At 37.8% G+C, this 12,693-nt stretch overlaps 1 protein-coding gene across 3 annotated transcripts in view; it reads right to left on the bottom strand.

Moving 5' to 3' along the window:
• MLLT10 (MLLT10 histone lysine methyltransferase DOT1L cofactor) overlaps nucleotides 1-12,693 on the bottom strand; it is a 141,687-nt gene that overhangs the window by 9,471 nt on the left and 119,523 nt on the right. For all 3 annotated transcript variants that reach the window (XM_066627682.1, XM_066627681.1, XM_066627683.1), the window contains 3 exons: nucleotides 7,362-7,479; nucleotides 6,047-6,119; nucleotides 1,113-1,267 (listed from right to left, as the gene is read on the bottom strand). In XM_066627682.1, coding sequence (XP_066483779.1) covers nucleotides 1,113-1,267; nucleotides 6,047-6,119; nucleotides 7,362-7,479 — 346 coding nt within the window. The remainder of the gene's footprint in view (nucleotides 1-1,112; nucleotides 1,268-6,046; nucleotides 6,120-7,361; nucleotides 7,480-12,693) is intronic.

Consider the following 12,693-nt stretch of genomic DNA (forward strand, 5'->3'; position numbering starts at 1 on the left):
AGCTAAACACTTTCTTTTAATTGTTTTACAGGGATAACTGTTGTGTTGATTCAATGGCCAAAAAAACCTCTGTAAATTTATGTAATCAATGAAAACTTTTACTCTGTTTTTATTGCTTTTAAATCAACAGACTCCAGCTGCTGTCAATGTCCCTCTAAAGAGCACCCAGCAGGGAGTATGAGGAACCCTGCAGTCCCTGCCCTCTCCCTACAGATAAAGCACATCTCAGTCAGATACCGCCCACTTCTATCTACCATGGACAGTCTCTCAATTTTGGATGAATTTTACAACTTGCATCAGCCAACAGGCAAGATAGACAAACCATCCTAGCACAAGAAAAGCCACTTTTAAAATTCTAAGTTGTATTTGTTTAACATGACCTCTGGGCCTAATACAGACACAAGTCTACGGGTACAGGCACATCTGGTCATTTCCCAAGGATTTAGCTTTTTATCCCTCCTCTTCAAGAACATACAAAGGAACTCTCAGTGTGCCCAAATGAGATGCAATAAGACTTAGCTAAACCTGTCCTCCAGCTATCATGTTTAAAGGATTATCCCTGCATGAATTTCCTCACAATTAGCATTTTTGTCCTGGTACCATTCATAAAAATACCAACTAGATAGCACTTTACGTGCTACCAACGACAAGAAAAGCATGTTCAAGGATTTCAGAAAAATGACAAAATATTTTTAAAGAAGTGAAATTTCTATATGCAGGCTTAATTATAAATACATTCAAAAACAATAAAGATCCCATTTGGATCCACACAATCTTTTTTAATCATCTCAATTAAAAAAAAGTTTAGCCTCCAACCTATCTGAGGCTGCCCACCATAAATACTGCTCCCAAGAATATGGAGCAAAATTAAATATAGAGTCACTGCTCAACACTTCAGTATTTTTCCACACTAAGTAAGAAGAGTCAACACCAAGCTTTAGTTTAAAACAAAAGGAAAAAGCACCTTCAGGAATCAGCACACACACTCACACCTCAAGCATTATGTTCCCTGTTCAGTGTTTAGTCTCCAATTTATATCCACAGTGCCATCAACACACACCATTAACAGCATTCAGCATCTGATAGAATATGAGACAATATGAACAACTTACTGTCACTAGGGGTGCTCTGTTCTAATAAGAACTGTTGCCCTTCACTCCATTGCCTATCCAGAAGTTGTTCTATAGTAGTGGGCACTGGAGGCAAGTGTTCCACACTGCTATTACCTGCTGGATCATAGCGAATTGGTAGACTACTTGCAGGAGACCTGCAGAAAGATTAAAAATTACACTTGCAAAAAGACACACAGAGGACTCATCAGTTTTCTTAGGTAGCTTTAGACTCTTGCAAGCAACTAAAAGCCCTGGCTCTTGTCATTAATATTTAAATAAAGAAATCCCAGCATGACAACAATTCTAATAAATTTCTACACAAAAAGCAAAAAAAAAAATTAGCTCAGTTTAACACTGCACAGATAAATTCCAGTTTACTAATTTATGAAATATATTATCAATGATAAATTCAAGAACAGGAACTCTGCAGAAAAAAAATGTTCTGATGGACATTTCTAACATATCTAGTCAATGCCAGACCAAAACAAGAGATGTGACTGAAATTAAAATTAATGGGTTCTCCCACACTTTGCGAAATTTTGCCATGAAGTTTTATTGTGTAAATACTCTTGGGTGATGTTAAGGGGAAAACTGATCTTATGCTTGTGCTGCTAACATCAGATATCCACAGACTGGTCCAACAATAAGAAAAAGAATATTCCCTAGACTCCTCTAAGACAACGGTTTCCAAAGCCTGGCCCAGGGGCCAGATGCAGCCTGCAACAAGCCTCTGGTCCACTCAACAGATTGTGACCAGAGCTATGCTCCAGTTGCGTCTGGAGGATGTTTTGAGGGCAGGGAAGGCCTTGTGCCTCCCCTCAGAATGCCTTCTAAAGGTCTAAAAACATCACTTCCTGGTTTTCTTGAAAAACCAGAAATGACGTTTTTAGGCCATCTGAAGGCCTCAGGCTTTGGAAGACTTTCTAATGTGCTTATTTAAATTTTATAATTAAGATTTATTTATTTTTCTGGTCCTCAACACCATGCCAGATATTTGATGTGGCCCTCTGACCTAAAAGTTTAGAGACTCCTGCTCCAACAGAAAATATTACTTTATAACACAGAAACTTTGTATATCTAAGTGATTAATTAAGTGAACCTTTGATTAACTAAGTGAACCTAGTGATTAATACACTAGGTATTACCAAATAACATTTGAAGTATAACAGCAATCAGTAAGACACACAAGAAAAAGCTTTAAAAGCACATGTAGACAGTACAGTATCGGTAATTTAGGTCTCAACATAGGAAATCCTGATCAGCACCTAAGATGACAGATACTGTAACCGTTTAGAAAGTTTTGGAAACTATTTTGAAAGAAAGAAAGAAACATGTGTGCATGCACACACACACTCACTAACCCCAGTTACTTTGAAGACTGTGGCCCTACTGAGCCTTTGAATGTTAAGCATTTTTGTGTAGGTACCAAGAGATATCATTACAATTGCATCCTATCAAGATTACATCACTGCATTTGCACTCAGGCATTTAAAAATATTTTGGGTTACATTTTAGCAGCATTCATTGTAATTCAGCATTTCAGGGATCCTCATAGGCATAATAAAGTGCTTCCCATTAGTTACCTTACAAGAATATTGTGGCTTCCTTTTGATGTCTAAACTGGTCAAGAACCAAATGCCACAGCACAACAATTCTCTCCCAGCAACCAACCTTATTCACAAGGAGGAGTGGGCAAAAACAAAGCCCATATGCTAATTAAGTTTCAGTTAAGGCCCATGCTAATGCATTAGCATTCGTACTAATACTAGTTCTCCCACTGATCTGGATGGATTTTGGATTCAGTCCCATTGCTTCCACAAAAATCCATCACAAAGTAGTATCATCTCCATAGGTTTATACAGGTGCTTAATAATGAATACAGTACCTCATATAACTAATGGGTATATTGTCAAATTGCTGTATATCTTTATTGCATTATATCTTTAACAGGATGCAAACACAGAATTTGTAGGTAAGCAAGTGAGGTCAGTTTAAAAATAGTGTTAAATGTTAGAGTTTTGGATTCTGTGTCAGTAATATAGTGCTGTATAAAAATAATATATATTCAATAGAGGCACCAAAGGGATTCTGAAGGGTTTAAAAAACTGTTCTTAAAGAAGAATATACTACAACATAAGATGGCAGATGGAAATTCAATTTTCAGAAGTGGGTATGTTGGGGAAGGGAAAAAGTCCTATACGCATACTATTGTACTTTAGATTCTTAAGTGACTACCACACAGAAAACAGACCAAGGAGATAATTAATAAGTTCAATGAGCTGTAGACAAGATACTAAAATTGTTTAAGACTGGAAAAATACAGAATTGCATGATTTTGCATGGTTATCTATGTTGCATGTTTTAAAGGCATCCATATTTTTAAAAGATATTTATACAATAAGGAAATGCATTATAAAATGGGTGACAGAATTATTAAACTTTGAATACTTTCCATGCAACATGAAATTTAATCCAAAATTGTTCAGTCTAAAGGAAACTTCTGAGGACAAAAGTACAAAAAGATATGATAGTGAGAGGTGAATATGGAACAGCAATATCTTCATTACAAACACACACAGATTTGTTCCTTCATAAAGAGCACAGTGAATCCATAGAATTCATAATCATAGAAGAGGGGGAAAGACTTCATTGGATGAAATATAGCCTTAAGTATACTTTTAAAAGTGAGACTGGCTAATAACCACTGGTGGTTTGAAAATGGTGTTATTTTACTCAGAAGTAAACCCACTGTGTTCAATAAGACATAAGCTATAATCCTATCTTACTCACCAGAAACAAACACTTCTACTGATAAACTTATCTGGCCACATTTAACTATATATTTTCAAAGGCTACAGAGTCCATAAAGTAGTATAGTCTCCATCCACTAACAAGGTTTCATTCTGGGAGCTTTACACAAGCCTCCATGGAAATATATATATATATATGTTGTATACACATTTATGCTTAGCAGATTGCACCATCCTAAACCTAACCATTGAGAAGATTTACAGGAAAACAAAACCAAAATAGAGAGGGTGGATTACCTATACCCATTTATATCTTGGAACAGGCCTTCTGATGCACACATGCTGGAGACAAGGTACTAGGTTCACTCATGTCACCAGCTGAACCTAATCTGGCAGCTTCTATATTTAAAATAGTTGAACAATTTAAAAAACAAGAAAAGGGCTTTTGCATTGCTCCACAGTCATATGTGCTATTGTCTTATTTTTTAATACACTGACTCACACTAGAACCTTTCAAACAGCTCCTACAGAAAGTTCTGTATCATTCATTTTAGTATATTAAAAATTATAAGTACCTAACACAACACTGAAGACAATAATTTCCATTTAAGACACAAGATTAAAATACTAAATACTTAGACACACATTTCTATGGATATGGAGGAATAAAGTTGTTAAATACGCAGTCTTTTTCTGTATGTATGCAACATGAAAACTTTGTAAATAAAATGGTCCATTGTCATGTTTATGTGCCATTTTATATCACACCAATCCACACATAATTTATAATGTGAGTGGAAGTGTATACCTTTAGACCACAACCCTGAAAGAGTTGGATATATCTGTGTGAAATCTCATCTCAGTAAGATGAATAGTATGAGCAAGGAGAATAAACTTTCTCTGGATTATGTTTCTTTTACAGCACTCTCCCTGCATTTCTCTGTCTATCCAAAAGCTCTGAAAAAGGGAAAGTCCCAAAACTACTTGATGAAAAAGTCATTGTACTGCACTTACATATTTGCCAGACCAAATGCTATCTGAAAGGCCTACAGTTCAACAACAGAAGGAAGCAAATAAAATAATGCTAAGGGTCTAATGTGTCTTTTAATAAGCTGGCCAGAACCTCACAAACAGCTCCCACAGAACTGAAAGTTTTGTAAAGCAATATATCTAGGAGAGTCAGTTTCTCACTGTGTTTGGAATCAGTCATAGTCTGTATTTATCTGACTTTCAAGGCTTTGTCCCCATGACAATACTGGTCTGATTTATAGAGGTGAACATATTTTTCAGTCAGTCTTAGGAATTTTGCATTCTTGCTACTTTAATAATAATAATAATAATAATAATAATAATAATAATAATAATCAGGCCACAGATCACTAACATTCACTTTACAGTTCATTTACTCTAATCAGAAGTGCTGTGTCATGTGTAAGTTATTGGACATTGATGTACCTCTGTTAACCATGTTTATTTATTACCAACTTATTACATGACTGCAGAGCAATGTATAATTGCTATTATAACAATAGCATATAATGCTATCGCATCATAAATGAAAAGAGCCATCCGATAGGCATAAGGAAATTTTTCTCTGAAGTCAATGCCAAAGCAGCACTGCACCATCTTTATAGAAATATTTTTATGGGTCCTGTAAACAAAGAAACCAGCAGAAAGTAGAAAATAGCTATCAGTGATTCCGTTCTGGTTAATTTACATATTGGACAATACACATTTCATTTCATTTCTGGAAAAACTTTCACATTTGCCACACTATAAACTATCTCTTCCCTCATTCAAAACATAAAAATGTTTATATGCAAGAAAAAGAAAAAATGCATATAGTGGATATTATACAATTCCTAATGAATGGTATTTTATATGCAAATTTTATAAAACCAACTAATTACCAGAGACTTATAGCTTTTTAGTATGTATAAAGTAGAAGAATGTAGAGTCCCCTAAAGTCATTTTCATACTGGGATAAAAGCTATTTGTTCTCCTATTGTGTAATCCCATTTATTTAAACTGATATCAGGACACTTTTTTCTTAAACCACCTGGACACAAACCATAAAATTATTTTCAACTTAAAAACGTAAGCATGTCTGATAAGATATAAAAAAGTTTCCACACCACAAAAACATTTTCTTTGCCTCAGCTCTTGAATGTAAATATTGCTTACCGTGGTGAAAGACTTCCTCTAGGCGAACCTCCCCTGCCAACAAGGCTCCGGCTATTGTCTCCAAGATCTTGATCTGCAGAGTAAATATTTCACAGCCGATAGAGTGACTCATTCAAAGATAAGATTTTTAAGATGTTGCAGATAATTTCAAAATTTAGTGCAATATCTAGGAGTTGCTATTAACATTAGAGAGGGCTCCTAGTTTAAAACTGCTTAGGCGTTGTCCGTGCACATTTCTGTGGGTATAGCAGGCCATGGATTAGGCTCAGTCCTTTCATTGCTTTCAGTTTTACAGCACAGAAGCATGGTTTGCATTTCCAGTACCCTCCCCTTGGCCACTTTTAATTTCTGCAGTGAAAGTAATGAATCACAGCTGTGGACAGCTAATCTGTATGCTTATCACAGCAAATCCCCAGGCTTTGTACTTTAACACTTTGCATGCCAGGGAAACCCATAAACTGCACTATCTATTCATGGCTATTGGTAAGAGTTTTGTTCCAAAAGACTTAGTAACAAATGTTGTATGCATGTATTTGGTCAATGCCTGTTTTATAAGTGAAGAAGAAATTCTAAGACATTGAAAGGTATTAAAAATCTTTCATTAAAAACACAGAATTGCCTTGCCTGGTAAGACTCAAAAGGGTTATTTTTCCCTATGGCCCCTCAATAAAATAACCCTATCTGCCCCCTTCAAGGCTGCCCTCCCCCTATTCTCAGCAAATGACCTCTGGCCTCTTAGAGGGCAAGACATGACTGATCCATTCTTGGTAAACTGCTAAACTCATTCCCTTCCCCCAAACAGGCATGACTATTACGACATGTCAACAAATCCTTAAGGATGGAATGACACAAAGCAAATCCAGGAACTCATTAAGGCTGTTTTTAAAAAAAAAAGCCAATGCTACAAAAACATCAATTGGCAAATATTCACAGGATTATTAAATACTGCGGAAGTTGTGTAACAGAATCTCAGCCATACAAACTTGTATATCATGCAATGCCATGATTATGCAAATAAGAGTTTAAACTATTCACAACAAACCCTGGTGCAATGCTACTCCCATTGCAGAGAACTAAGGGAACTGAATGCATCAATCACAAGAGTCACAGGAGACATTGTTGCATTCCTGCCTGCTCATGGTTCTGCTTAAACATTTACATTTCAGACAGTAAAAGATACACAGCAACAACTTCTGCTGTTAGACAGCATTCATTTTCAAAATGCAGCAAGATGTGGGACTAAGAACAAGCAAGCAGTAGTTTAAATCCTTAACCAGGTAGTTCAGAACAGAGGTTTTAAAGAACTGTAACTTGCCTGTTTGACTGTTTTCAGACTGAGCAGTAAGTGCTGCCATTGCTGAGGTGGGATTCAGTCTATTGCCATACACATGGGATGGAGGCAGACTGAGAGATGATCCAGGTAGGGTGCTTGCCTACAAAGAAAAAAAAAAGAAAATAAAACAAAAATTAGAATATTTTGTAAAAAAAGGATTTCAAAGTAAAACCTAAGAGGCATCATCCTAAAGTAATGAACATATTACATATTTTAATACTAAATATAGGTAATTCAAGAATACTTACTATACATTTCAATCAAGCTTTGAAGAAAAGAAAAATCTGTAAAAAAATTTGAACACCTGTACAGTACTTTTGGACTGATACACAACAAGCATGCACATGCGTAATGTGGGGGGGGGGCTTCTTAAAGTATTGAAATTATAATCAAGGCTACATGAGAAGTAGCATGAATTGCAATTTCAAAGTAACTGATACATAATACACTGAGCATGCAAAGAATTACTCCCATTTCTAAAGTGCACTGGCAATGTCAAGATTTAGCTGCATGTGGTATCTGCATGGTAGCTGACCATGTGGTAATTCTAATTATTTAATCTTATTTAAACCATTTACAAAATAAGGGCAGGTAGACAACAGATGTCTCACAAATGCTTGGGTTCCTTACATCACAAGGCAGCCATGGAGGTCAAAAGGTTCAACTTGCAGCTTTATAGTTTAACCACACATAGCCATATTTGCTTTGTTGTACTCAGAAATTAGCAAAACCTGCACATTATCGGGTTACTTCCTATTTTGATACACAATTTGTTTTAATTTCATTTTAAAAGAAAGCAAACAGTCATTACAAGTATGGTTTCTATACAATACTTGTATAGTATTGTATAGAATCACAACTCAGCGAATCACAGCTCTGCTTTGACCCTCTTATAAGGAAATGCATTTTTGGCAGTTGGCCAGCTTGACTTACTGAAGAGCTAGCCCAAAGTTTGTATTCATTCATTCATGTTGATAACTACAATTCTGAAGGTCTTTGCTGGGACATGTGCCAAACAAGTGAAAATGAACCCTTCAAGAGATAAAACGAAGGAGGCTGGCAGAACTCTTGCATAATCCAGTATAATAAAAATGCCCTCTTCCCTCAACTATGTTACTTTCAAACAAACTGCATCTCCCTTCAAATACTTAATCTGGATGTTTGATGCACTGTTACTACTTTTCCAGACAATTACTTAAAAAGAATAAAATTACAGATTTCAGCCCCATGGCCTGGTACACAGAAAATCAGATCCTTATTATACATATAAATTTTAAACAGGAACTTGTTAAACAACACACAAACATGCTTATAGACGCAAACATTTCCAAAGTGTGACAGCTGAAGTTAAAACGTATTCACTCCTGTGATTTCAATGGCAGAGTTAAATGTATGCTTAACTCAAATTGAAAACAAGATACAAAACTGCTTAAATATGGTAGGGTCATACCCTATTAAAGTACTGTACACAAAAGACAACAGAAATACACTATTATAAGCAAAAAAAGGGACATAGTACAGCCTACATCTCTAAAAGAATCTTACCCTACTATTAGTCTTTGGCCCTTAGCCAACATGTTAAGCTTCTACAAATATATACATTCATCAATAATTTCAAGGGATACTCTATAGCCCTTGGTTTACAAACCAAGGGAAAATTGCATCCAAAAGTCACTCCTCATGTTTTTCCAAAGATAATTTGAAATGAAGCTCTGACAGGAAAAGTATCCCAGTTCAGAGAATTAGAAAGTCAATATATTGTTTTAGCTGTTGTTCCAAAAAAAGACATTTATAGGGACACATTAGATACAAACAAGAAGAAGCTAAAGCCAGCAGAAACACCCTAAACAAACCACCATTACACATGTTCACATGCACACATAAGAACATAAGAACAGCCCCACTGGATCAGGCCATAGGCCCATCTAGTCCAGCTTCCTGTATCTCACAGCGGCCCACCAAATGCCCCAGGGAGCACACCAGATAACAAGAGACCTCATCCTGGTGCTCTCCCCTACATCTGGCATTCTGACTTAACCCATTCCTAAAATCAGGAGGTTGCGCATACACATCATGGCTTGTACCCCATAATGGATTTTTCCTCCAGAAACTCGTCCAATCCCCTTTTAAAGGCGTCTAGGCTAGACGCCAGCACCACATCCTGTGGCAAGGAGTTCCACAGACCGACCACGCGCTGAGTAAAGAAATATTTTCTTTTGTCTGTCCTAACCCGCCCAACACTCAATTTTAGTGGATGTCCCCTGGTTCTGGTATTATGTGAGAGTGTAAAGAGCATCTCCCTATCCACTCTGTCCATCCCCTGCATAATTTTGTATGTCTCAATCATGTCCCCCCTCAGGCGCCTCTTTTCTAGGCTGAAGAGGCCCAAACGCCGTAGCCTTTCCTCATAAGGAAGGTGCCCCAGCCCCGTAATCATCTTAGTCGCTCTCTTTTGCACCTTTTCCATTTCCACTATGTCTTTTTTGAGATGCGGCGACCAGAACTGGACACAATACTCCAGGTGTGGCCTTACCATAGATTTGTACAACGGCATTATAATACTAACCATTTTGTTCTCAATATCTTTCCTAATGATCCCAAGCATAGAATTGGCCTTCTTCACTGCCACCGCACATTGGGTCAACACTTTCATCGACCTGTCCACCACCACCCCAAGATCTCTCTCCTGATCTGTCACAGACAGCTCAGAACCCATCAGCCTATATCTAAAGTTTTGATTTTTTGCCCCAATGTGCATGACTTTACACTTACTGACATTGAAGCGCATCTGCCATTTTGCTGCCCATTCTGCCAGTCTGGAGAGATCCTTCTGGAGCTCCTCACAATCACTTCTGGTCTTTACCACTCGGAAAAGTTTGGTGTCGTCTGCAAACTTAGCCACTTCACTGCTCAACCCTGTCTCCAGGTCATTTATGAAGAGGTTGAAAAGCACCGGTCCCAGGACACATCCTGGGGGCACACCGCTTTTCACCTCTCTCCATTGTGAAAATTGCCCATTGACACCCACTCTCTGCTTCCTGGCCTCCAACCAGTTCTCAATCCACGAGAGGACCTGTCCTCTAATTCCCTGACTGTGGAGTTTTTTCAGTAGCCTTTGGTGAGGGACCGTGTCAAACGCCTTCTGAAAGTCCAGATATATAATGTCCACGGGTTCTCCCGCATCCACATGCCTGTTGACCTTTTCAAAGAATTCTATAAGGTTTGTGAGGCAAGACTTACCCTTACAGAAGCCATGCTGACTCTCCCTCAGCAAGGCCTGTTCGTCTTGTATGTATGTATGTACCAACACATGTATGTATGTATGTATGTATGTATGTATGTACCAACACTTGTATGTATGTATGTACCAACACATGTATGGTACGGGATGATCCAAATTTAGAAGGGAATTTAATTCTTATCTTTTTCTATCATAGCTATCCCTTGAATGGGGTGAACTGAAGTCACCAGTTTGTATAACACATTGGGAAATGACTCAGGTGACAGCAGCTCGCCTACCAACTCTTCAAGCACTACTGGAAAATTGGTAGGAAACCACTGTTCCAATTGCTCTAAAAGGGGATCACACCCTCCTTTCCTGCCACTGCCCAATTTCTTCTTTAAACCAGTCCAGGTGGAAGCCAGCTAAGAGAATAATCTGCTTCCAGGTACTACCTGTACCTGCTTATTTTGAAGAAGCAGCCAGGATAGAGGTGGTGGAGGGAAAGGGTTAAGTGGGGTGCACATATACTAGCTTTAAAAGGGATAGAAGATTTGGGTGTTGCTTCAGGTGCTGGTTCTGATAAATTATTCTGAGTTCCACATTCCCCAAACTATGGCCCTGTCCACTGCAGTTCCAATTTGAATCAGAGCCCTCAAAGCTGCTATTTGCCTCAAAATGGAAGCTCCCTTTTGTACCCAATGAGAGCTAATTTTCCAAGACAAATAACAGCTGCAGAAGAGTGACCCAAATCACAATGGGGGCAAAGGGTTACAGCCCCACTCCCCCATGCTGTGGTCAAAATCTGTATCAGGACCCCCTGCAGATGCTATTAAGAGTTCAATAGCACGTACACCATTCCCTACTTACAAAGAGGTTAGGTTCCAGAGGTCCATACACAACTTGAACATACGTAGGTCAGAACAACAAGTAATCCTTGCCACCAAAGGATTACTGTGCCTGCACAAAACCACCAAAGTAGCTCTTCATAGGTTGGGGAGTGTGTGTACTTCCTAGTAAGGATGCTTAGAACTGCAACCTTGATTATTCAAAGTTGAATGCGTGAAGTCCTATCCTAAAACACAGAGGTGATGTGAAGAGCAGAGGAAGCTCTATCTGTGGCATCTCATCTGTGATGGCTCATTCAGACATGCAAGTTGCCCAATGATACTGTAGCTATTCAAGCAGTGACCGTCATGTGCATAAATGATCCAGCTGAGTTATGGACTGCAAGAATAACTTTTAAGGCTCCTATTTGCAATCTACGCACTCACTCTGGAACTCTCAAGGACTCAATCTACAGAATTATTTTGCTTATTCCAATATGTTAAAAAGTCATTACCCATAGCACATGTAACTGTATTTACAAGAACATGAAAATTATAAAGTACATGAAATTCCATGTATGTACAGCAACACTCACTGATGAAAACAGAGTATTAATGGTCTCCTACTGCTCTCTTCAATGAATTAATTTTTATTACTCTTTTCATACACTAATTCATAAACTTCTAGCTTGAATCTCGCCTTCTGCTATGAAATCTCACTAAGTGAAAAGCCGCTAGTGGCCTTAGACAAGGCACTCCCTCTCAGCCTGAGTTCTCCAGTTGCAATACGGAGGTACCACTAAATATTTTAGTGGGTAGTTTTAAAGACAATATCAAGATAATACATGTGAAGCATTTTGCATACTCCAAGTGCTATGCAAATTCTAAAAATTATTGTAACATTTGCAAGACAGACTTGTAGAGATACTTTTTAGCAAGCCTAGCCCCACCTTGAACAACAAGCCTCCCAAGGGGTGTGTGTGTGTATCACAAACTGTTTGAGAATCTCTCCCCAGTTTCAAATAAGGTTTGTCATACAGCACAATAAACTACTGTTTTAACAAAGGACAAGAAGGCCTAAGTTTCCTTGATCACACAGAATTAGATGCATTGTTCTTTTACATTCTAGCTTTTGATTGCACTAATACTGACTAGCAAGTAGTGCATTTATATCAGGTTGTAAACTGGCCTTGTCAAAACAATTTAAAATTGTCTGCATTCTACCAAATATGATATCTGTACCTATCCAACCCACCTTTCTAAAGTA

Source organism: Tiliqua scincoides, chromosome 5, assembly GCF_035046505.1.
Source record: "Tiliqua scincoides isolate rTilSci1 chromosome 5, rTilSci1.hap2, whole genome shotgun sequence".
In the NCBI taxonomy this organism is placed as follows: Eukaryota; Metazoa; Chordata; class Lepidosauria; order Squamata; family Scincidae; genus Tiliqua; species Tiliqua scincoides.